The sequence below is a fragment of the Chelonoidis abingdonii genome, chromosome 26 (genome assembly GCF_003597395.2).
Source record: "Chelonoidis abingdonii isolate Lonesome George chromosome 26, CheloAbing_2.0, whole genome shotgun sequence".
Lineage (NCBI taxonomy): Eukaryota > Metazoa > Chordata > Testudines > Testudinidae > Chelonoidis > Chelonoidis abingdonii.
The window spans coordinates 1,978,360-2,004,862 of record NC_133794.1 but is presented as its reverse complement, the minus strand read 5'-3'; the positions used below and the strand labels follow the sequence as shown (position 1 = coordinate 2,004,862).

The window sequence follows — 26,503 nt, the reverse complement described above, 5'->3', positions numbered from 1 at the left end:
CTGAGGGGAACAACCCTGCCCTGAGCCCCAGTATGGGAGGAAAATGGATTGGACGGTCCAATGCCAGTCAGCTTCTCCACCTCTGCTTTCCATGATCCTGTCCCATAGCTCCACTCGCTGAAATAGCTGCCCACCATGTAGAGCAGTGATACTCGAAGTTCAGTGGCTCAGGAGCCAAATTAGCCATCACCGTTATGCAAAAGAGCCACAGTAGGATAAATTCATTGTTTCATTTACTATAGTACTATTCATATTTAAACATTATGATGGGAAATATTTAGTTTTTTATCTATATCTATTATTCTCACAGCAAATAAGTTAGTAGCTTAGTGCAGGCTTATAACTTAATGGGTTAATAACATAGCAAAAGCATCCAGATTGGTTAATAACTTAGGATGGGTTAAAAATTAAATCACAGTGTTATAATAGCATGTGCTGCAAATAGCTGCAGGTGAGTCATTAAAGAGCCTCTTGCAGCTCCCGAGCGGTAGTCTGAGAATCATTGATTTAGAGAGATGAAAGCTCCAGAGCAGTCCCATGTGGGGCAGGCTGAGTGACACCTGCCCTCTCCGCTGTGGATGCAGGGACTCAGCTAGCACTGCCGTTCGCAGATCCAGTGCTCAGTCAAGGAGCAGGTGGCATCGTTCCACTTCCCGTTGAAGCGGAGGCTGGCACAGTCCTCCCCTTGATGCCCCATATTATTGGGTTCCCCAGGCCCCCAGAACCTGAAATGCAAACCAAAGCCCCATGGGATTAGAGGTGGGTATGGAAGTCCTACAAGGGAGGTGGGGTACCAATAACTTTGGATGGAAGGACCCTGGTGGATGTCAGCTGCTTCATACAGCTCTAGCTGCCTTTAAATGTCACCATCCAAACAGCAGGGGTCGGCAGGCCAGGTGGTGCAGTCGATGGATAAGAGGAAGTTGGATGATGGAAGAAGGCAGAGGATGGGTGGCTGCCCATCGCAGCATAGAGGGCAGTCGGGGCACAAAGAGACCAATGCTTGACTGTGCCTGCACTGCAAAAACATAGTTTAGATAGCTCTGCTCCTAGATCAATTCCCACTGGTGGAAGCTGTGTATTCCAGCACCCCTGCCAATGCTCCACTTGCTCCTGGCTTCCACAGGCTGCCCTAGTGACAGTCATCTCCCATCCCATCTCCAGTGTGGCTGTGGGTCTTCGCAACAGAACAGAGTCCACATGCACACAATGTCTCTGGTTCAAAAACCTCCTCCACGCAGGTGGTGTGAAATGAGCCAGCTCCTAGGGGACAGGTCTCTATGTCACTGATGCCAATGGGCACTGACTGGTCTGATAGTTTTAGCAGAGAGAGTCAAGGTGGGCATGGACTGATCTGTCTACTCACTCCTTGAGGAGGTGCCTGGAGGTTAGGGCCATGGGAGGTTGGTGCTAGCCACTGAATAGGGGGAAGCTGGCCCAGCCACTGCTCATGCCAGAGCTGTTCTCAGTTTGGACGACATCAGTTTCCAGTGCATTTTACAGGTGAGAAAACTGAGGCATAGAGCAGGAAGAGATGTTCCTCATAGTTGACCAGCAGAGCATACTCATGGGGCTGGGACTAGAACCCAGCAGTGCTGCCTCTTTCTCCAGGGCCCTGTCCTCTGAGCCATGTTGCTGTTCTCCCCATCCCCTTTCCTTAGCATGACACTCAGAATGCTCCAAGGTAAAGCAGCTTTTTTCTTCCCAGGAACATCCCAGGTCCAGTCCCTGCTCTGTGCTGACCCTGGATGACATTAGCATGGAGGCAGTAGAAGACTCATAAACGTCTTTACATGCTTTAGCAAATAAAGGGGACCAGAGACCCCTCTAGTATCAATTGCATTGGTATCAGTGCTCTATCTGGCTCTTTAAAGGGACATGAGACAAAGCAGAAACAGCTGACTGTAAGGGACAGTTCTCTCTCCAAAGAAGCTAAACAAAGATGGACTTGCCTGACAGACAGGGGGCTGCCATCCACCCAGCGCCACTCTCCTTCCTTCGCTGAGTCGCTGAGGCCCAGCCAGTACACGTTCGGCTCAGTGATGTGGTTTGACAAAAATATCTATGTGGGAAAACAGGTGAAGGAGACAATCATGATCCCAAGCAGGAGGTGAGGGGGTTTCATGGGGCCTGTGATTGTGGCCAGCAGAGACTGTAGCTGTAGATTCTCACCCCTCCTCCTGTTTTTCCAAACCTTTACATTAGGGCTGCCACCCTACATTTCCTATGATGCACCAGGCACTCCCATGATGCATCACTTCCTCTCTTCAGGAGGAGTGACCGTTGTGCATCACGGGACATGTAGACTGACTGGCTAACCTGACTGCTAAAGAATGGGGGCCTGAGGCATCCAAGCTAAAGCTTCTATGAGGCACTGCAACAGCATTTCCAAATTGAAATGTTTCAGATTTCAGTTGAAAATTTGCAGTATATAAATTTTTTCCCAAATAAATGAAATTTTCCACAGGAGAAAAAAAGCTCATTATCTGAACAGCTGTACTTCAAAGGCCTCATCTCTGCCCTTTGCCCTGCAAATCTCCCCTTCAGAATGGGAGGGGAACACTAGCCCGTAAGCTGTTTGGGGCAGGGGCTGTCTTTTTGTGACATCTGCACAGCACCTAGCGCAATGGGGCTCTGATTGGTACTTCTATGTGCTCTCACAATACCGATAAGTGACAAATATAAGGCTGAATATTACACTGCTGTTCCCTGAGGACTGCGTATAATTTTCAACCCTCCTACACCTGCTGAGGCCCTGCTTTTGGGGCTTGTCAATCCCATGTTCACAGATCTCTTCCATGGACAGGGACCAAGGAATCATCTTCCAGACCCATTCAAGTCAATTCTGCACCGTGGTTACTGGGGGTGCCTTAAATTCTGGCCCAAGGACGGGATAGCGAAATGCACACACTATGAGTTGTGCTGCTCATGACTCAGATTTTGGTTCTGGTGACTCCAGATTGACACCAGTACCTTGCCCACCTCTGCACTACATGGACATCCTCCAAGCACCAACAAGTGTCCTAAAGTCCTGTTTTCAGCAGGCACCGGGCTCAATTTAAAACTTAAGGTGGATTCTCCATCATGGCAGGATTCCTTCTGCAAAGTCCTGATGAGGAATCTGGAGTGGGGTCTTCCCTAAGATATCAAAGGCCTTCCCTAGTGTAGTAGTGAGCTTCTCTGAAAAGCATTGTAGCTGTGGGTCAGAAACTGAATTCCTGCCCAGGTCGGTAGTGATCAAATGTTGTTTTTAGGTCCCCATGGTACTCTGTGATTTTAATCATGGGATTAAAACTGCCCCCCCCCCCCTCCCACACACATGAACTTTGATTCATATTGAATCATCCACATCTGAGACTGAGCTTTCTGTTCACAAAGCTCACTCCACAATTTTCAAATGACAGTAAATATCCAGGTTCCCTCAATCCTTCTTGAACAGCAAGCTACATCCAAAGCTATTGCTAAATTCCTGGAGAACTTGGGCCAGACTGTGATCTCAGTTATGCTGGGGTAAATCTGGAGTAACTCCAGATTCACCCTGGTGTAACAGAACAGAATCTGGCCCCTTATGCTTAATTCCTTCCATTCTGCATGATCCACAATAGGAATCTGAGTGGATGATTTACCTGTTCCTGTTTGGTGTTAACAATAACCAGGTGAGAGTCTTCATTGGTACAGAAGTGCTTAGCATCCAACCAAGATTTAGTCGATGTTGAAAAGAAGTAGCATTTTTTCTCAAAATGCTGCCAGCCTGGTGGACATTTTGTGCAGATGACTTCTGTGAGAAGTAAAATTTTGGGACAGGCCTGAATCAGAGAGTCAAAATGCAGTTTCACTGAAGTGTAAAAGCTCATCTGTGCCCCCGTACTCAGTATTTACTTCTGACATTCTCATTGGCTTCAAGCAAATAATTTGCACTGAATTTGTGTAGTCCCTGAAATTGGATTCTCTTCCCTTGCACAAGGTGCTCATAAGCAGTTAAAGAAATTCTAGAATGTATTAAGTATTTGGACTTATTCATGAATTTCACCATCAAATTTCCCTGCCCCCTCCTGAAAAGCTTGTCAAATAGTTTGTTGAAAATATTCATACTTTGACATTCATCCTCTGTGGAGTGGTTTTATAAGTTACATGGCATTGTCACTCCTCTGACATGTGGTAGCAGATGGCAGGGTCTGGTAAATCGGTTTCCCATTGAAAGTGATTTAATATTTTCCTAGTATAACTTGTTGATTTTCACTGGGTGTACTAGTCCTGGAAAAGAGCTGCCCATAAACAAAACACAGGCCAATCTCAACCTCAGCCCAGACGCTGCTGCCCCAGTTTCCTGGGTACAACTCTGCCCCAAGAACTGACCCTAGTTAGAGAGTGTCAGGTAGGGAGCAAACTCCCTTACTAGTTGCAACAGTTCCCCCCTCAAAAAATATCACAGCCTGAAACCAACAACACAGCATGTCTTCAAAGACTGAACACTTCTGCCATGCTTGGAAAGAGAACTTGCAAGCCAATGTACAACATCAGTATCTGGTGGCTTCTGCCATTCAATATTGTAACCATTGCATGTTAGGCTTCATTATGTACTTAGCCAAATTATCAGCTGTGTCCATTTCCATTGCCCACAGGGCAGGTATCAGGGAATGGGTTATGGCTCCCTGAGTCGCTGGCTGGTTCTACACCACCTCTGGTGCCCAAGGCATAGAACCAATGAGAGAATCAGGGTCAGATAGGAGGGTGGCATGGGAGACATCTGTGCTGGCTCTACAGCCACTGGGGACCCCCAGCTGGAGAGACGTGGTCAGTTTCAGTGCAGGGGGAGCTGCACAGGCCATAGGCCTATTGAGAACATGACAGTCGAATGCCCTGTTCCCTGTTGCCTTTCATTGACTCTGGGCATTTGTGGTTAATTCTGTCACTGGTTTCAAGCCCTGTCTGGTGTCCCCTTACCTGTGATGTTCCGTAACTCGTCCTGCACCCTGCTCAAGGCCTCCTGGAGTCTGTCATGGTCCCTTCTCATCTCAGCCAGCTCCTTCGACATGCTGTGCGTTAGGTTCCTTATCTCTGTCAGGGCAGGCAGGGGGTAGAAAAATGCCAGCGGAATCAACAGTTTGATATTTCTGGGCTGGCTCAGACCTTCCTTCACAGCAGTTGGAAATGTGTCCATCTATCCGCAAACACACAGCCCTCATTCACAGCCTTTGACCAACCTATGCTCTGATACTGGACTCCACCACTGTATTATCTAAGCATCTGTGCTCTCCTGGGCTCATTGATTTTTCTTCAAGCCAACTTTTGGATTCAGTGAGGGAATTTTTATCTCAGTAGGCTCACAATAAGGTAGCCCAAGCTCCACTTCTGCATCATGGGCCTCTTCTAGGGAGGTCTAAATCCCTAGTCACAGCCCTGACACCAGCATAACGAAGATCAGAATCCGGCTCATGTTTGTACTGGATGGGCCTGATACCAGAAAGGCTGAGCATTCCCAAATTCCTTCTGCAGGTCATAGGAGCTGTTATCTCTTGTAGTAAGAGGAGACCCTAAGATATAAACCTTGGTATCAGAGGCCTGGTATGAGGCCTAAGGCCTGAACTAAAGTAATGGTCAAGGCTTTGCTAACATAAAGCAAAGTTAAGCTGTGAGCCAGAGGCAGGCCCTGCTCACAGAAGTTGGCAAGGAAAGGGCTGATGCTGCAAGAAGATACGTACCTAAAAGGTACTGAACACTAGATATCAGAACATTCACATACTTGCACATTCCACACAGATAACAAGGAACAGGCTGACCCATCCCAATGACAGGGGCAAAAGGGTAATATGATGGATAGAGTTGTTTTGTTCGAACCAACATGTACAAGGTGAGAGGCGGCACCTTACTACGTAGAGGGGTTGTACCTCGATACGTAGAGGGGTTGCACCTCAATACGTCAGGAGTGATGTGTAACTTGTTTGTACCTGTGTATAAGAATCTATCCCTGGAGCGATGTCTTTGTCCGGCCTAGGGGGCAGTGGAAAGTCCCGCCACTGACTGAGCTGAGTCCATTGCCAGAGAGCACATAAGTACTGGCTAGCTGCACCTTAGCAGCACCTTGGACTACGTTTGCCAACGAGCTGGAGACTGTGTTTCTATTCAACAATAAACCTGGCTGACGTGCCTTCGTACCTTACTAGAGTCTGCGGTCATTGGGGGTTCTCTCGGGGTCTGCTGTGTCTATCTGCGCAGAGCTGGGGCAGCACACAGAGGGATGAATGTCTGCTGATGTATGTCCAACTGATGCATGTCTGCTCAGCTCCAATGAAGTCCAAGGAGCTACATCAATTTCACCAGCCCTGCAACTGACCCCCATGGTCCCAGCTCTCCTCTGCCTTGAGGTGTAAGGAACAAAAGAGATCTGCAAAGTCTAACAAGGAACAGAAACATTTCCTTTATCCCCTCACCTGGATAGTCCTGGTGATCTGATAGATTTATCTTGGAATCTCTTCTGATCGTATCTCGATCCAGTTGGGCTTCGGCAGGACCCTGGGACACTGTAGACATGAGACTTTTGATAGCAGAGTAAAATTTATCAGTAGGGGAAATCCATAGATGTGGGAACATCAGTGCTGCTACAAAATGCACTTTCCTCTCAATTACCACCCAAGACTTCTGGTCATCCTCTGCTACAGGCGCGTTGTGCTCAACACAGGAATTCATTATTCTGGACACCTGCTTGGTCCTTGGTACAATGTAGAGCTGTGTTGGGGCTGCTCTATGTTACACTGAGCTGCTAGTGGCCCCAAGATATGCAGTGCACCTGCTATGAAATGTGGCTGGAGAGCTCAAAGGGGCATAGCAAAGCTGAGAGTGAAAAGGTTCAGCGTTCCCAGAGCAATATAGGGTTCTGACTGCTGTGCAGAGCAGAAAGCTGCCTGCTGCCACTAGGGGCCTGCCTCAGTTTGTGTGTGGTTAGCTGGTTGCAAAGTTAAAAAGGAAAAGAATGCATTTGTTGGGCTCAGGCTCTCCTTGTGTTAATGTGGAAGAGGCAATTGTGGCAGCGCATTGTGCCATGCCCACATTGAATTGTTCTCACTCGCAGACATTCCCTCTCCGCTAGCGGGATCCGCAGCCAGCCCTTTGCACTGGCCCCAGAAAGCCATTGAAAAAAGAACATTTTTTTATGCATATTTCACAACCTTCAAAACGTCACCACAAACATGCCCCGTTAACTGATTTTAGGTGGGATTTTTCTGAGATTTATGAGCATAAGTCCCATGGAAAGCTAGCGAGAGTTATGCTAAGGACAAATCCCACCCCTTTGAAAATCCTGTCACCTTAACTCAGGGGTTAGTGAAAGTTACGTAGCAATGGCAACTACTCCATAATTAAGGTTGCAACTGAGCCTCCTTTATTAGTCCAATTTTGTGCCCCACTGCTAAAATCCACAAAAAAACAAATCAGAGCAGCCTCACTCTTGGCAGGTCAGATCTGAGGCCAAGGTAGAAACGAACAGGAGACTCACATTTCCCAAGGTTCACCACAATGAGAGCTGTGGCCACTGCAATGCAAATCACCAGCAGGACATACAGGATCGCAATGGCCTTCCCTTGGGTGGAGATGGAGAGGCAAAGAGCTGTGGGGAGCAATACTGGTTAGATCTCTCAATGCGGGATCATCCCCTCCTAACATTCCCTCTGGGGAGAGACTCCCGGCACTGAACATGGTTCCCTGCAAAAGATGATAACTGGACAAAGGGAGGGGAGGGATTCACAGTAGGGTAAATACCATGAGGTAGTTCACAGACTTCCCTGTGTTCCATTTTCCATGTTGGGAACCCCTCTCCCTTTTGGCAGTATGGGAAGGGCAGAGGATTGTGAACCCCAGATTGAGAAGCCCCTGCCTTCAAGGGAACATGAGAATCCTCTCAGGCTGTAGCGGGAAGATATGGGCAGGTCACAGGATCAGTTTCCTCCCTGGAATAGCAACACTGAAGGCACTGGAATGACCCAGGGATGAGTTTGCCCCATGATAAGAAAGGAGTTTATGAGGATGATGGGAATATCCAGACCTAACCAAGACACTAATTAGGAGAGAATGAGAAACCCTCCTGAGTGGGGCCACTAGCTAACCTTAAATTAGTGAAGCAAGGAATTGAACACAGGCCTCTTGACTCCCAAGGGAGCTCCTTAATCACAAGCCCACCCTTCCTCAGGCCAGCTCACCTTTACTGCCTCTCCCAGGTGTGCTGCTCTCTCCCTGCACTGTTAGTTCCACCTCCTCTGAGTTCTCCCATTTGCGGTAGGAGCTGTCTGGGTACATGGCTGCGGATGTCTAAGTTCTGCTTCTTGCCATTGGTGCATTTATATTGATGGGAGCCGTCTTCATGCCTTTCCAGGGAAACGGACGCCTGTGGTCACACTTACCATTCTCAGAATTTCCAGATCAGGGACCATGGCCCACCCATTTCCTCTCCAGATAAGCGCAGAATCATAGAATCTCTGTGGTTCCAGTTTCTGGTCACTACCGCTTCCTGGCTCTGAGATTGCTCAACTCCCATTGACTGTTATCAGAGCATGTTGAAATCAGCAGTTCTCTCCCAGAGGCTGCTGAAGACAATCTGCCACCCTAGGCAAAACTTCGATGTACCATCCCCCTCCTCAGAGGCCTAGGGTGGCAGATTTGGCCCCGCCACTCCTCCATCATGAAGGAAAGCGTGGCAGTGCCAAATGCCACTGAGTGGTGTTGTGGTCTTGCATGACTGGGGGGCTGCCAGGCTAAATTTGCCACTGTAGGCAGCTGCCCCGAAGTCTGCCACCATAGTCACCTGCCTACATTGCATGTACCTAGAGCAGCCTCTGCTAGCACCTTACCTGATGGGGTCCTGTACTATTTCTGGACACACTAGACAGGATGGCAGATGGGATTAGCAGAAGGCTTCATGGCCAGAAAAAGGTCAGTTTCTCACCAATAACTGGAGTCACACTCGCTTTTCCAACTGGAAGCTTGTGGCACCAGCATCTTGATCCCACAAGGGCAAATGAACTCTTGAAAAACTAAGGGGACATTCTACACCAACCTGGACACCCTCTTGTCTTCTCAGGGATTTGGGAACATGTGCCAGTGACTGAGGGGCACTGGAGCTCACTAGACCAGCTGTAACCCCCTGCCAGGGGCTCATCCACACCAGCTGGTTAAGAGTTTAGGTGCTGTGTTCACTCTCTAAGCACCGCTTATACAGCTGAAAGACACCAGAGAGTATACAGTGCCAATCTTTAAAAAAGGAAAAAAGTAGATTCAAGGGAACTAGAGACCGTCAGTCTCACCTCAGTCCCTGGAAAAATCATGGAGCAGGTCCTCAAGGAAACCATTTTGAAGCACTTGGAGGAGAGGAAGGTGATCAGGAACCATCAACATGGATTCACTAAGGGCAAGTCATTCCTGACCAACCTGTTTGCCTTCTATGATGAGAGAACTGGCTCTGTGGATATGGGGAAAGCAGTGGACGTGATATATCTTGACTTTAGCAAAGCTTTTGAACGGTCTCCCACAGTATTCTTGCCAGCAAGTTAAAAAAATATGGATTGGATGAATGGACAATAAAGTGGATAGAAAGCTGGCTAGATTGTCGGGCTGAATGGGTATCGATCAATGGCTTAATCTCCAGTTGGCAGCCGGTATCAAGCCGAATACCCTAGGGGTCGGTCATGGGCGAGTTTTGTTCGACAGCTTTATTAATGATCTGGATGATGGGATGGATTGCACCCTCAGCAACAGGGCCAGCTCTACAGTTTTCGCCACCCCAAGCAGCGCACTGAATTGCCGCCGCGGACGGCAGGAGCCGTCCGTGTGCCCTTAGGGTGGCAGGCGCGTTTCCGCAGTGGTGGCAATTCGGCGGCAGCTTCTATGTTTAGCTGAAGCTGCCATGGATGCCGTGGTCCCAATACTGTGCTTGTTTCCCGGGCCCAGAATCAGCATTCCACGGCATGAACCTGGCCCAATGCCATCATGATCTCCCAATCGCCACATGCCGTGCTTCTAAGAACGTCTGTGTCCCTGTCCTCAGTATAGTAATCACACCGTCATTGCTTCCTCACCTAGTTTTGCAGGTACTGCACATACTGCTGGATAATGCGTGAAGTATTTACAATGGTCAAAACTGCAGAGGAGATCTGAGTGGGCTCCATGCTTGCTATGGCACCTGGACAGGTAATCCTGGAAAAAGGACACGAAACGTAGGAAAAGTGTTTGGTTCGAGATGGCCAATAAAAGGCGGTAAATGGTTGTCTTCTGTATTGCACCGCTCTGATATTTGATGCTAGCCTTGGGACTGTGGAGGCACTCTGCCAAATTCAAGTGCTTTAGTGGGGACACACAACACCAAATGTATAAAATCGATTCCAAAAATTCCAATTGAATAAGTTCAAATTAATTTTGTACTGTAGACGTACCCTTAGTAGCAGCGGTAATGTCAAACTGTTAATGTCATAGGACCTAAATGGTTTAACTTCATTCCAGCCATTTCTGTGTTTTGCTGGCCTGCTCCAGGGGAATATAATCCCAGTACAATAACATCAGAATTGTTTGGTCACTTAGGGGGTTCAGGAACTGTTCCCAAGGGAACAATAGGTGTGGTATTAACCCATTAAATTCCTTGTCCCAACATCCACAAAGGCTGTTTCCCTACCTGGTCCTGCTTCCACATAGAAGTGTTTTTATCGTTCCACCACATAGTAATCACATTACCAGTACCACAAGTAATTTGTCCTTTTGCACTCAATTGTCTAATGGGGTAAGGTCTGGACACCTCAAATCTTTTTAATTGATTCCAAGCAATATATATTAACAATCGGGGCGCTGATGGAGCTCGGAGATTAAAGCTCATAAAGCTTCCATTATTCATGTGGAAGGATTCCATTGTGCTTACCGTAACCACTTATCCTGTATGATTTTCTGTAAAAAAGCAGAGAACATCTAATATGCAGTTTAACCCTGTTAAGGTTCCCTCCACACTCTGAACTTTAGGGTGCAGATGTGGGGACATGCATGAAAGACCCCCTAAGCTTCTTTTTACCAGCCTAGGCTAAAAATACGCTGCCACCATCAAGCATTTTAACCAAATATTTATGGAGAGCCACTTGGAACTCTGCCTTTCCCCAAATACTCCAGTCTAACCCTTCTGCTAGGCTTGAGATAATCCCCCAGACGCTACAGCCTTTTTGGAAGCCTTGAGAATACCCTCACAATTGCCTGGTGAGCACGCCAACCCTTGGATCTTAAAACAATGAAAATAATAGGTCTTAAAGAATAATTTATAAAAAAAAGGTAAAAATCATCTCTGTAAGTCAGGATGGAAAACATTACAGGGAATCAGATTCAAAGAGCCCAGAGAACTCTAGCCTTGGTTCAAGTTACAGAAACAGAGGTAACCTCTAGCAAAAGGAACATTTACAAGTTGGAAACAAAGATAAAACTAACATGCTTGCCTGGCGTTGTTACATTTTGAAATATGAGAGACTGGTTCAGAAAGATTGGAGAACATGGATTGATGTCTGGTCCCTTTAGTCCCAGAGCGAACACTAAAACAAAGAGCACAAACAAAAGCCTTCCCACCCGTCATAACAGATAGCTAAGGTTATGTTTTTACTTTATAAGGGTTAACAAGGGAACCAACACTAACCAGAGGAAATCAGGAAACCAGATTTTTAAAAGTTCAGGGAGGAATATTTGGTCTGAGTTTTTTCGGCTCTCAGCTATGAGAGGATATTCCTATTCAGCTTCTAATCTTCAGTTCAGAGTTGTGAGTACAAGGTAGAAAACATAGGCTGTTATTTTTTTGTATTTACATGTGTGATTGCTGGAAGTTTAAATATGTTTCTTTTGAAAAGGCTGTTTATTCATTTTCTTTTAGCAATTGCCTGGTATTATGTCCCTTGATACAGATAATTTTTATGTCTTTTTCTTCTTTTATATAAAGCTTCTTTTAAAACTTGTTGATTTTCTTTTTAGTTAAGGCGGGATAGGAATTCTGTGCAGGATTACTGTTCTCTCAGGAAAGATGGGAGGGGGAAAAGAAAGGAGGGGGAAGGTAAATTGTCCTCTCTGTTTTGTGTTTCAAGGGATTGAAGCAGGGAAATCTCCTAGTATCTCCAGGGCGGGAAAATCTGGGAGGAAGTAAAGAGCAGGAAGGGAAGTGGGTTATTTCCCTTTGTTGTAGACTCAGGGCATCTGAGTCTTGGGGGTCCCCCAGGGAAGGTGGGGAGACCAGAGTGACACAGGCACTGATTCCTGTCTGGTGGCAGCGATATCAGATCCAAGCTGGTAATTAAGCTTGGGGGTTTCATGCAGGCACCCACATTTTGGACTCTAAGGTTCAGAATTGGGAATTATGGTTATGATACCCCCAGACTTGAAAGTATCTTGTCGCCTTATTGGTCCTTTGGGTCAGGTGTCAGCCAAGTTACCTGAGTTTGTTAACCCTTTACAGGTAAAAGGATTTTGGTATTGTATATAGGAGGGTTATTACCCTTCCCTTTCTAGTTATGACAAATCCTTGTATTCCTTTAATTGCATGGCATGTTTCCACCGAGGCTGTTCCTCTATTTTAACCAAGTACAGAGAGGGCCCTAATTTATCCACATTTGGCCAAGGACCTAACCACTCTCCTTTGAGAAATGTTTCTTTGGAACTTGTTCAATTTTAACCATAACTTGGCTTCCAATTTGCCATTGCTTAATATCATTGCTTCCATCAAATGCCTGGTTCATTTTTTGCTGTTCTGCAGCTGCTCCTTGAACTGTGCCCAACCAATATTTAAAGCTGTTGTTCAACGTGGTAGTTGCCAGTGCTGTAATTGTTTCACAATCTGGGGGCTACAACACGTTTTCCCAGCCAGGCTTAGGTCTCCCAAAGAGTATTTCATAGGGACTAAATCCTGTCATGCGATTTGCACGGCTCCTAATCCTCATCAGGACCCATGGAAGTACCAGGTCCCAATTTGTTCCCACCTCATTACAGAGGAGAGGTTCTTTAAACAGTTCAATTTTAAGAGATTTATTCATCCTTTCCACCTGTCCCCCAGATTGAGGGTGGTAGGGGATGTGTGATGGTAGGGGCATATCAGCCCATGTCCTGTCTCATAAAAGCAGGATCATTGTCAGAATAAATGCCGTGTGGCAGGCCTCACAGGTAACAACATTTTTGCAACTGCAGCACTATTTTCCTTTTTAGTAGGGAAGGCTTCTACCCATTTGCTAAAACTATCCACAATTACAAACAAAAATCTGTTTCCTCTAGGAGTAGTAGGCAAGGGTCCCACAAAATCAAGCTGTAAACGTTGGAGGGAGCCTTTTAATAGTTGCTGCATTAACGCTCCATATCTTTTACTTCTAGCAGGGTCTCGCTTAGCACACGTTAAACAGCTCTGAATATGCAGGTTTAAATCCTCTTTCATTCCAGGCCACTATCCTAGTTTTTAAAGTTTTTTCTAATGCCGCTTCCTGTTTTGGGTGGCCTCCCAAAATTGAATCCTATATCTTTCCTAAAAGGAGGTCCTGCATCTGCTGAGGGATTACCAGAACCTGTTCATTTTCTGGTTTAACCAGAATTAGGTCTCCCTTCTTTCTCAATGGGACACCTTGCCACTGTGAGGGTCATTTTACTATCCACTGCTGTATTAAATCATCTTTTACCTGCAGGTCCTGTAAAAGCTGTAGCTCTTTCTGGCTGTTCTCTTCACTTGTTTTTGTTTTGCCTGTGCCTGGATGGTTACAGCCACGGGCACGGGCTCCCACCGTGTTCCAGTGAGTGTTGCTTCCTTAGTCAATGTATCTGATTGTTCATTTCCTTTTTACAATGGACCTATCCTCTTATTGGCTTTTATTTTAACCATCTGGAGCCTCTGATACTGCCTTGCCAATTTCTCTATTTGTTGCCATAAGGTCTCGTGATTAATTTCGGATCTGTCAGTTCCTGTAAAACCTACACTATTCCACCATGGTAGGTAGACAATGGTTCCCTTGTAAACCTAATCTGAATCAGTTCCTATTATTAGCTCCGTTTGCTTGTGTCACGGACTCACAGATCGTGCCCACTCTTGACCCCATGCGGTCCGTGGGGGGTGCCCCTTTCAGTGCGACAGCCCTTTTCCTGGGGGTCCACTCTCTCTTGGGGTCAGGCCCCTCCACCTCCTGGAGCTGAACCTCTCTGAGCCTTAGCATACCTGTTTCTCACTGTGAGCCCCCTCAGGGAGTCCATGCCCTCTGGAACCCCCGGGGCCTCCTCACCCCCCAAGGGGTTGATGCAGCCCTGTTCTCTGGACCAGAGTGACTCTCAGCCAGTGTAAAACAGGAGGATTTATTGAGAGTTGAACACAGCAGAGGAAACTCTCAGGGCCTCAGGTTGGCCTCCCTCAGCACAGCACATCCCCATTTCCCTGCATCCAGGTGGGCTCTGCCTGCTCCCCCTCTCCAGCCCAGAGCCCCCCCTGCTTCCCAGCTGGGCTTCTGATATCCCTGGCCCCAAGCCCCACCTCTGTCCATTGTCTTCTCTCCAGGTAAACAGGGTCGTAAACAGGATGGCCTGGGTCTCCTCTCCTCTCAACCCTCCTCTGGCCCCCCTCCGGCGGGAACCGGCTGGTCAGGTCACTGCGATCCTCTCTTTGCAGCCCATTGTCCTCCCACTGGCCAGAACCAGCTGTGACTCCTGAGCTGGTCACCGATTGCTGGGGCCTCCATCCTCCAGGCCATCAGCTGGGGTCCCAAGTTCCCTTGTCCGGTCCTCTGTAACAACAAACTCCCTCTCCCCTCACCTTGTTAAACCAGTAACATCCAGGGACACTGAGTCCCCCTCCCTCTGCATGCAACCCACTGGAAAACACAGAAAAACCAAGAAACCCCCCACTTCGTCACAGCTTGTTCTTCATTCTAGCTAAAACTTCCAATACTGCTGACACTTCTGCAGACTGTGTTCCTCTTTCGATCAATTTGTACTGGAAGAAGTTAACTATTTGCAGGTTTCCAGTTAAACAAAGCTCTTTAAGGCAGTGACCTGTCTTCCTTCAGTGTAAAATGAGCTACCACCCACAAACCAAATGGTTTTTCCAATCACCTGTTCAGTTGGGGTTGCTCTAAAGACAAGGTGGGCTTTGGATTCCCATTGGGGTTCACAAATGTGTTCTTGACTGCTTATAGTCCATCTCCATACAGAGATTTCAAGTTCTTTCAGTGGGACTAATTGAACATTCTTGGACATAAGAGCAAAGACCTATTGAATGGCCTTACCTACTCTCACATATCCTTAGACAGATTTTCCTGACTGACTAATTTTCCCAGTGGATGGTAACTCTTTACAATCACATTGCTTGCTTCGATAATTGCCTGAGTTTTTTGTAGTGTAGTGCAGTTTTCTCACAAATTCCCAGTTTGCTTTCTGCACCTGTTAATGCCCTTCTATAATAAGCAACAGGTCTCTCCCCAGCACTAGTATCCTGTGTAAGCACACTAACAATACAGAGATTCTTCACAATGGGGTACAATACAAAGGGGAATTTGTTGTTAGGGGCAGCAAAGGTAGGTGCCTCCATTAACCCTTCTTTCAGGCTTTCCCATGCATTAGTTGCCTCCTCTGTCCAGGCCCACTGTGATCTTTTAAGTACCTCATACAGTGGACCTGCCTGCTCTGTGTACCCAACCATAAATTCCCTGCAGAAGTTAGTGAGCCCCAAAAAAGATTGCAAAGTTTTGATATCTACCGGCACAGGGAGCTTAACAATACACTTCACCCTTTCCTTATGCACAGACCTTCCCCATGTACTGAGTCAAATTCCAAGATATTGCACTTCTTTCTATTTAATCTGGGATTTAGAGGGGTTAACTCAGGGCCGGTGCAACCATTTAGGTGACCTAGACGGTTGCTTAGGGCGCTAGGATTTGGGGGGTGGCATTTTCTTCTGCAGCGACCGCAGCGGCCGGATCTTTGGCCACTCCAGTCGCTGCCAGCATTGAGGCAGAGAGAGTTGGGGAAGAGGGGAAATGGGGAGGGCCTCCTGCAGCAAGTAAGGGGCGTGTGGCACGCAAGGGAACTCCCCGCCCCAGCTCACCCCTGCCCCGCCTCCTCCCCGAGCATGTCATGTCTGCTTCACTTCTCCCGTCTCCCAGGCTTGCGGCGCCTAAGCTGATTGGTGCCACAAGCCTGGAAGGCGGGAGAAGTGAAGCAGCGACAGCATGCTCAGGGTGGAGGCAAAGCAGGGGTGAGCTGGTGGGGGGGGCATGCCTCAGGGTGGAGGGTGGGGAGTTGCCACTGGGGGGCGCCTCAAGGCGGAGGTGTGGAGCTGCCGTGGGGGGCGGGGCGCCTCAGGGTGGGGGTTCGGGGACTGAGGAGGGCACAAGGTGGAAGTTTTGCCTAGGGCGCGAAACATCCTTGTACCGGCCTGGGTTAACTGAGGAACTGCTGCATTAACGCTTCATGTTCCGGTTCTGTTTCACTGACTATTAAAATGTCACCTACGTACTGCACTATCCTTCCGGTTTGGAACAGTCCCTCCTTCTCTAGCATATTTCTCACTGCAGTGTGAAGTGTTGTGGGTGCCTCACAGTACCCCACAGGCAAAACACTCCAGCAATATTGCATACCCTGGCATACAAAGGATGATCTGTATTGAGACTCTGGGTTTAAAGGTAAACTCTAAAAGCCATTTGCCACGTCAAGTACTGAGAGTCACTTCATGTCAGAGGTTACTGCCTCCAACAGTTCTGGGTCAGCAACCACTACTGGTGCCCCCCGTTTGGCAGTTCTGTTTAACCCCCGATAGTCAAGAGTTAATCTCCATGTTCCGGCAGGTTTTTTAACAGGCCTGATTGGTGCTGCGTTAGGCACTGAACAAATTTAATTAATTTTCATTTTTCCAATTCTTCTATAACTCGCCTTAAAGATTCTTCTGCTCTCTGAGGTATTGGGAGTGGTTTTATGTATGGGGGTTTGTCTCCTTCTAATTGTAATGGAGGTTTGTATTTTTCCCATATCTAGGGAGTCCACTGCCCAGACGGTTTGAATCGCAGCCCACCAGCCTTCCCAGCAGCCCAGCAGGAGGTGGCTATCTAGGTTTTATTGCTTTCACTGTCTGAGTAGCAAGTCTCATTGGGATCAGGTTAGTGTTATTTGTTTCTCCTGTTACAGTGAGAGTTTCTCTGATGCACATTTGGAAAGTCCGGGATTATTCCCAATTGTTTGATAGTTTCTCCCCCATTTAGATTTTCTCTCCCTGCAATAGCACACGTCTCCGGAATGGTGTGTACACCAAACTGGAGAGGGAGGGTTTTAACATCAGACGTTTGCTTACTCCTGATATGCCCGGTATTTGTATGGAGTCCACAACTGGATATACACTAAATACATCTTTTACTATAGGAATTCCAGCCCCCATGTCCAACAGAAAATCGGCAAGCCCATCCCTGACTTGGATGCTTCATTCCCTATGTCCCCAGTGCAGCATCCACTCCAGTTGTTCCATCTGTTAATTTAGCTAGGGCCACTTGTTTCCAGTTCTTTTCCCATCCTTCAGGTACTGTAGAAGTGCTCGAAGTCTGTTGAGCACCAGGGGATGGTACCTTTTTCTTCTGCAGGTTTTACACAGCAGTCTCCATTTTTTTTTGTTTTTCTCCTTTATATGTTTGAGCTTATATCGAGTCTGGAACTCCTCTTGCCCTGTTAAAAGAGCTTGGGCTTTCCAGTGCTCGACTGCCAGGGTTGCCTCCTCCAAGGCTTTAGTTATCTTCTTCCCTGGTTTTCTCCATTACTTGGATGGCTAGTATGTCGGTGTGTTGTTTAAGCCATTTTACTGGCATAGAAATTAATTGCAAAATCCTAGATTTTTTACTTATTATGTTTTAAAGATTCTGTTTCTACCATTGCTTTACATATGACAGTCCATGTTTCCCCACTTTCTTTTTAAAATTTATATGGCGCCCCTTTACTGGCAATCCAGCCGGTTCACGAGTTATCAAACTCTGTGGGTATTTGAAGGGAGAGGATAAGGGGGTTCCTTAGCTCATGGTTTTCTGTCATTTTAGATCACAATTCCTACAGCGGACAGCTCACTTACTCGCCAGATCAGTGGTTGGGGTCACCAATGTCGTCAGACGTCACCGGTGTGGTTCTCTGCTCTGTCCAATGTTGATAACAGTCAGCTGCGTGCGTGTGTTCCTGCTGTGTGCTGCCCCGGCTCTGCACAGATCGCTGGCACAGCAGAACCTCAAGAGAAACCCCAATGACCCGGACTCCGAAAAGGTATGAGGGCACCCGGCCAGGTTTATTGCCAAATGAAACACACTCTCTGACTCCCTGCATCAGATATCTACAGTTCTTCTAGTACATATACATATTTGCTCCCTGACAATAGATCGGCTCAGTCAGTGGCGGGACTTACCACTGCCCCCTAGGCCAGACAAAGACAACCCCTGAGAGGTCCATGTTAATTCACAAGTACAAACAAGTTACACATCCAGTGATATTGCCAAATATTTCATCACCTTTGTGAGTCTGTGCACTCTCCATGAGATTCCTGAAGATCAAAAGATGATCACTTTGTTTGCAAAATTGACTGGGAGAGCTCTGGACATATTCAATGAAATGCCTGTTGATGATGCTTCAAACTATGGTAAATGTACGGAACTGCTTTTGAAGCAGTTCCAGATTACAGCTGAAACTTACAGGATGGAATTCAGGAGTCTTAAGAGGGGATCTGGATTAAGTAATGTGGCCTATATAAATGAAATGGGAGATTTGTTGGACAAGTGGGTGAGGGGAAAAGGCATCAGAAGCTTGGAAGAAATGTGTGATTTGGTTACTCAGGAACAATTCCTGAATATGTGCAGTGATGATGTAAAACAGTATTTGTGGGACAAATGGGTGGATTCAGGGGGTGAATTAGCTGGGTTTGCAGACTCTTACGAGTAGTCACAAGCTGCAATTAAACATAAACCACCGGCAGAGGGGTACAGGGTTGGTGGAAAGAAGAATCACCATTTTACCCCTGGGAAAAAAAGAGGCTCCTCAATCGCCTGTTACTTGTCCCAAGTCTCCTGTTCAAGCAGAGGAGCCCAGAAGGTGCGATCATTGTAAGTCCGTTGAGCACCTGTGGAATAAATGTCCTTGGCTGAATAGGAACAGGCACCAGGTAACACATGAAGCTACTGCCTCTTACCACACAGGATTTGGAAAGGTTTCTTCTGCACAACCAAGCAGTGAGCTTATGCATGCTATTAAGCTTAATGGCAAAGTGCTCCAAGGTTTAAGGGACACTGGTGCAGAGATTTCTGTGGTCAGGAGGGATCTAGGAGAAGGATTTGTTACCAGGAAAAATGGCAGAATTGGTAGGAGGTTACAAAGTCCTTGCACCTTTAGCTAAGTTACACATGGAAACTGGTGATTTGCAGGCTGAGCTGACAGTTGCAGCGGCGGCACACGATTTTTCAGAGTTTCTACTGGGGAATGATTTCTTTGATGTGGCATAATCTGTCCTAGGGTTTGCTAGCACCAAGAAGGAATCTTATGCTGAAAGTCCCAGGAGGGAGGCTGAAGTCACTTGTGCTGCTGAGGGAATAGGAGAATGTCTTTTTAATTCCTCTGAAGCAGTGGAGACTGCAGTTGTGGAGGCAGGTTGGTTGAAACCAGTTCCTGCAGGCCTGGGGCTCAAGGCAGGTCCATGCAGGAAGGGTTAGATAGAGCCAGCTCCTGTCCTGTGATCATCTCCTTGGGGGATGTGGATGTTCCACCTTTTAACGGGGATGCGGATGTTCCACCTTCTAACGGGGATGCCATCCCAGTTGCTGACTGCCAGAAAGTTGCAGGTCATTGGGGACAGGTCCTCCCCTGGGGCGCACAGAGGCATGTATCCCAGAGATGAAAGTTGTGGTCCTGGTGACTGCTGTGGTGGGAACAGACCGCAAGGACTCTGTAGCTGAAAGGAAGCCCAACCTGAGTGAAGGGGGGGGGGAGCGGATTTTCCTGGCCAGCAAAGAGTCTGTCATAGCTGGTAGCTGTGAGCCCACAGCTGAATCAGTGTCACCTTCCCTTTTGGAGGACACAGGGGTGTCTGCCTGGGGGGTGGTGCCCAGAGAGGAAAGTCCAGATGGAAAGTGAGGGGGGACAGTGGGGTTTGCTCACTTTTTGTAAGGAGGCTTTTCCCCAGGAGGAGGGTGAAGGATCTGCATCTGAAATGCCATCTGAAACCCCTCACCTGTGGATCAGGTTTTAATGGAAGATTGGGTGTCAGATCTCCTGGAGGGGAGAGTCCACCCAGCTGACATTTTGGGAACAGAGAGTGAGGTGTCTGAGGGGATTTTACTAATTCAAAGCTCTCCATTGAAAGAAGTAGTTCCTGATATGCTTGTAAGAGATAAAACTTTCTCTTCAAGGCAGGAGGAAGAAAAACTTTGCATTTGGGAAGCTTCACAAGTGGGTGAGGCCCAATACAAAGAGATTCCAGAGGGAGGGGCCGAGGCCAGACATGGTTGCAGTGCACCCTTTCCTTGCTGAAACCTCAAACACATACCTGAATTGAGAGCCTTCTCCAAAGAGGCAGGAGTATCTGTATCTGAACACCTACCATGGTACACAAAGCGATTGGAAAATGGAATAGACACTGAACAAGCTAAAGTGTGTGAACAAAGTCTGTCTGTTACAAATTAGCTGTTAGTCTTGTGTCTCTTGATACTTCATCTATGGGTCAAGACAAAGGAGTTGATGATAATAACAAACCCTTTGAAGATGTGTGACATACCTGATTTGTGGGGAAAAAAAACACTTTTGTACATGCTACGGATCGTCCCACGAGCATGTTGGTTTTCAGCTAATAACTGTAAACAGGCTGCAGGCTTAGCACAGCAGCAAAAGCATAACAGGCCTACACTGCTGTGTAGAAGGGGAAACTGAGACACACTGCCTCATGGCATTGGTGGCTAAATGCCAAGTGACCTACACTTTAACAGATATTGCTATCTGCATTCTGTTAGCCATGCTACACTCCAACATGTTTTCAGGCACCAAGGGACCAGGAACCTAGAACTTTGCCAAAACACCTATGAATGACATCATACGATTTAAAGGTACTGAAAGGTTGTGTAACCAGAAACAAACAGGGATTTTACATGTACTGCCTCCACCATGGACAGTGACCAGGTCTGTGGCAGTAAGTTCAGGAGCAGGGTGTTACGTTGCACTCTATATGTGTATGAGTTTACCTTGTATAAGCTTTGGTGGTGTGGAGCGATTTGCAGAAATCATAGGCAACCATTTATAGTCCATTCCGTCATGTCATCGTTTTTTTGTCTTTGCTTACTAGGCATTCCACTCATACAATTCCAAAGAAACAACCCCGGGTGGGACACCACGATACAAGACGTGCCATTTCCTCCAGTTCTTTTATCAGTCCAGCTGATGTTGTTCCCTTTTCTGCTGATTCTCTGTATGTTTCCTGGAACATAACAAGATTGTTTTTGGACAAATAGTTTGAATACTTCTTAACTTTATGTTCTTGCTTTGGTTGCCAACTTGCAACACAAGTATTCATGTCAAGCATGCATCTTTCATACCAGGCCTCAGTGACCTATATTACATGGATATATGAATAACAATGTATATTGATACTTATATATATCCCAAGACATCATGCGTCCATCTTCTATTCTGAAAACAGTGCACACACTCATGGGCTTTGGCTATATAAAGTCAATTTCTGCTCAGTGAATTCCCTTTTCTTGGGTATTTCCTGGTGGCTGTTGTGTCCGGATTGTGGTGAGCAGTGGGGTGTTGTTCATTTGCCTTATATCCTCCTCTGACACCTCTTGAACAACACATTCCCAGGGGCTACACACATTTCTTTGACTTTCAGTTTGCTGGGAGCTGATGTAGTGATTCTGGCACTGTTTATGGGGTGGGCATTAATCAGAGGGGCCATTATATTGTTCTCTTAACACTATATTGGATTCAGACCTTCCTCATTTGAGTTGCTGCTTGGAGACAAATGTAAACTCCCCAGTCTCTGCCTGAGTAAGAGCCAGCAGAGCTGTTCTGAGCAGATGTCATGAAGGTCCAAGGGGATTAGGTTCATGATCGCAAGTTATCATTGTAGAAATACAATTATTCCCTTTTCCTTATTATAGACATGCGGACTCACCCCTGCAGTGCGTCCTGCTGGTGACATCTGGGAATTAGCTCATTCCAGCTTTGGAGCAGCCTCTGCAGGCCAGTGATCCACCTGTCCTCTGGGCCCCGGGTCCCTCCCAGGACCCGGTGCCCTTTAACCTGGGGTGCTGCTCCCTAGCAGTAATCCCCTCACTCTTAGAGTCTTCCCTCCCTAGGGAACCCCCACCCACTATTCCCACCTCACCTCAGTATAAGGCTACTGCCAGTCTTCATCTAGCCCCACGCCCTGGGGCAGACTGCAGTATCAGCCACTCATCCCTGGCAAGGAGGGTTTGGACCTGCTGCCTTGGCCTACCCCTGGGCTGCCGTCTGCAACCCTCAGTACCTTTTGGACGAATGCTAGGCCACAGCCTGGGGCTTTCCAGGCTGGAGCTCCCCAGCTCCTCAGCCTGTCCCCAGCCCTGCTCCACTCAGGTACCCTGTATCTAGCTCCCTGCAGCCAGACCCGTGTTCCTCTGCCTGTAGAGGGAGACTGTTTGGGCTTCTGGCTCACAGTCTCTTATAGGGGCCAGCTGGGCCTGACTGGGGCATGGCCACAGCTGAGCCTGCTTTCTCCAATCAGCCTAGGCTTCTTGCCCCAGCCCCAGCCCTCTCCTGGGCTGTTTTAAGTCCTGCAGGGCAGGAGCAGGGGACCATCCTGCTATACTTATGTTCCAATAGCCAGTAAAAATCAGGGGCTTGGTCCTCCACTGCTATAAATCTGTGGAGTTCCGTAAAAGTATAAGGAGTTACACTGATTTATACCAACGAAATTTCTGGCCCTTCATCCTGAAGATATATAGACTCGTATGTATCCCACCTCTCAGCCCAGCATTGACCCCAGACATGCAAAGCGCCCCCTGCAGGACACAGCGGAGCACTCCACCCCAACCAAGACATCCATGGGGAGCATGACCCAAGCTGGGAGTTGGTTGAAGAAGCAACTGTAGATGAGCCACTGACAAAGGCTTGTCTATACAGGAAAGTTTTACCACTTATGCCAATAAGCGATTCAGGTCATTATCCTCATCTAACTCCACATGTGGACAAACTTCTTTTGTTTAGTCTAAAGCCCTTCCCAAGCGGACATAAGCTAAACTGAATAAAAGTCACTCTGATACTGGACTGAGAGAATCCATACAAGGGGTTAAGCTAGGATAACAAGATTGAATTAAATTCACGGTTTAGTTCATACCATTATAACGTAGAAAAGGCTTGAGAGTGAACACAAGGGGGCCAGATCTCCCACTAGTGTAAAACAGCACTGTTCCATTGAAGTGAGTGGGGAGAGAGCCCCAGCTGGTGAAAATCAGTGTCACTCCTTTGGGGTCAATACACCCATTTACACCAGCTAAAGATCTGGCCCTATGTAATAAGCTTCCACACACTGAAGAATGGAACTGTGCCCAGAACTAGCTCTGGGACTAGGAAGTGAGAAATTAACTAGAGTGAGGAAGCTCATCAGAAATTACCCTAATATTGAAATTGAAGAAACTGTGCAGAGGCTACTGGAACCAAACCATGGAGCCCTGCAGGAGGCAAAGCCCAGACACTCAGGCACAGTGAGGCTCTCTGCTTATCTCCGACTGAGCTTCATATCCCCTGGTCACCACAGCCCCTGCATCATCCATGTTTCAGGTTTTGTTTGCCCTTGTACAATCATCCATGCCCCTCACCCTGCCCACATCCCCGGCCTTGTCTGCTCTTGTCCAATAACTCCACCCTTCTTCTATGTCCCAGCCTAATCTGCTTCTCATAGTCATCTGCAACCCCCACCCCAACCATGTCCTCAGTCTTACCCGCCCTTTGTACAATTGTCCCATGCCTCCTTCTCGGCCCATGTCCCAGCTTTGTCTGCAGCTGGTACAGCCATGGCTGTGCCCCCCTCCAGGCAGGTGCCTATGCATGGTATGACCTCCCACAGCCAATCCCATAGGCTGTTCCCCTTCCCTGGCCCCTGATTATTTGTCTGTCCAACCTTAGCCTGTGAGTTCCTTAGGCAAGGACTGTCCCTTCTTGCATCTCTGGAAAGCACCCGACACATTGCAGGCACTGCCACAAACATGTCTTCAAAATGTACACAGCAGAGAATTAGCCTGGGGAACTCACTGCCGCTGGATGTCAGTGAGGCCAAGGGTGAAGGGCCTGACTCAGGGCCCTCTGCACTGATAGAAACGGACCTTCATGTAACTAAGAATCAGACCATATGTATTTTAAGCATAAAAAGAACCAGTTACATTAGACAGGACAAAAAAATAAATATAAGGGCTCTACCCTTGTGCCCTTCTGCTTCATGGCACAAATCAATCATTAATTGCCTGGAGTCAGAAATGTCCCCATACTTCAGAATTGTCCACCTTAATTCGATTTGATTTGAATTAATGGCTAATCCCAAAGGGACATGGCCCCTCCAAAGTGAGCGCCACCCAGGTCAATCTCGGGCAAGATTCTTTGAGTGATCTGATTGCACACTCCTTTTGTGTCCATCACTGGCCATCATAAGCTTTTTGGCTCCCACATGATAGCTGGTGTTTAGCAGCATTTCTTTTTACACATGCTTTGGAATTTGTTGGTCTTTCAATCTTATAATACTTCCCTACCAGGAAAGCTGCTGATCCCAAACCAGTGCTGATGGAGGCAATTGCTGAGTTCAGCTTCTAATACCCTCATTTCCGATCTTGTCCTGCTGCTTGATATGAAACAGCTGACAGAAACGACGACAACATCAGGAGAATTGACAACATCAGTCTGGTGTCCTTCAGCCTTCCGCACCACACACATTTCACTTCCAGATGACAGAGTTGGTATAACTGTGGTTCTATATGTCCACAGCTTCATAGCAAGCCTGATGTCATGATGGTCCCACAGAGAAGCCTGAAGGATCTGAAACGCGGCAGCTGCTTCTGCTATACGAGCTACAGGCACCCAAATCTTTCAGGACGGTCTATAAAGCTGCCCGAATATTTAACAGTTCGGACACTTGAACACTGAGCTCGTTGTAATTTGGAGCTGGAGTCTGTTAGATGTTAATGGCCAGGGACTTCATTTTATCTGGGTTAATAGCCAGACCAATGCATGCGGCTTCTCACCTGACCAGCTCACCTTCAGCTGCATTGATTCACGGAACTGGGCCAACAGGACAATGTCATCGGCATATTCAGGATTTCAAAGCAGAAGAGTGTTCAGCTCAATGCCACTGATAGCCACCTCCTCAAAAGTATCCGATAGCCGATCAGTGCTGGTGTAGATTTGTCCACCTAGGGCCTCCTTCCACCTTCCACTGAAGTGGTGATAGTGGTGCAAGTCTGTGAGGTCTAATATACATAACGTACCCTGGTCTTCATCAGCAGATCTCAAAATGCTTCATATAGGAGGGCAATGTCATTATATTCATGAGGACATAAATGCACAGAGGGTTACTCTGCATCAGAGCCAGGACTTGAACCCAGATCTTCTGATCCCTAGTCTAACCTTGCTTCTACCAGACCCCACTGTCTTGCCTCTAACATAAACTTCAGGGAGATTTTAAAAAAAATACAATTGGCCTCAAAATTGTTACTTGCCAAAGGTCTCATGACTAGCCCTTACCAAGTTCACGGTCTGTTCTGGTTAATTTCATGGTCAGAGGATTTTAAAAAGTGCAAGTTTCATGGTTTCAGATATTTAAATGTGAAATTTCATGATGTTGAAACTGTGGGGTCCTGACCCAAAAGGGGACTGTGGGGGATTGCAAGGCTATTGTACGGGGGTTGTGATATAGCCACCATTACTTCTGCATTGCTGTTGGCAGCGGCACTGCCTTCAGAGCTGGGTGGCTGGAGAGTGTCGGCTGCTGGCCACCAGTAGCAGTGCAGAAGTGAGGGTTACATGGTGTGGGTGGAGTCACACATTTTGGGGAGCCTTATAGGGGGGGTGACCACCCAGGATGCTGTGGTCAAGGGGGTGCCATGGTCACCCCCCCACACACAGTCAGCCCAAGCCGCCTTTAACCCCCTTTAACCCAAGCGCTCGGCCTGGAGCTAGGGAGGGGCAGGCTTAGGGCACCCCAGCTGAGGGCTCGCTCCCACCTCCAGGCACCTCCCCTGGCTGGAGGAAGTTGCTGGTGGCAGCAGTGCAGAAGTAAGGGTGGCAATCCTGCAACCTCTCTGCAATAGCCAGGTATCATAGTCTATGACATATTTTTCATGGCCGTGAATTTGGTAGGGCTGTACTCATGACCATCCTTGGGATTGTGTAATCGCTGACCTAGTGGATTTGTTCTGGTGTGAGCGAGAGCATGTAGAGTTATCAGCAAAACACATTTAGCTTATGGTAGTCCACACAAAAGCGTATCTTCCCATCTGGCTTGGGAACT

General features: G+C 47.5%; 1 protein-coding gene across 1 annotated transcript; it reads right to left on the bottom strand.

The window, feature by feature from the left end:
* Window positions 1–592: 592 nt before the first annotated feature.
* Window positions 593–8,289, bottom strand: LOC142045981 (CD209 antigen-like protein C). The gene is made up of 7 exons (XM_075061203.1): window positions 8,193–8,289; window positions 7,493–7,618; window positions 6,432–6,521; window positions 4,945–5,058; window positions 3,627–3,778; window positions 1,953–2,062; window positions 593–725 (listed from the first exon to the last, which is right to left on the bottom strand). Exons 1-7 carry the CDS (start codon window positions 8,287–8,289, stop codon window positions 593–595), a joined length of 822 nt encoding a protein of 273 aa, XP_074917304.1.
* Window positions 8,290–26,503: the final 18,214 nt, after the last annotated feature.

Coding starts and splice junctions, on each gene's coding strand:
- LOC142045981 (XM_075061203.1), bottom strand. CDS start 8,289: ATGTACCCAGACAGCTCCTACCGCAAATGGGAGAACTCAGAGGAGGTG. Junction 2,063..3,626: donor TTAACACCAAACAGGAACAG/GTAAATCATCCA, acceptor TTTCCCACATAG/ATATTTTTGTCAAACCACAT. Junction 726..1,952: donor GGCAGCCCCCTGTCTGTCAG/GCAAGTCCATCT, acceptor TTTGCATTTCAG/GTTCTGGGGGCCTGGGGAAC.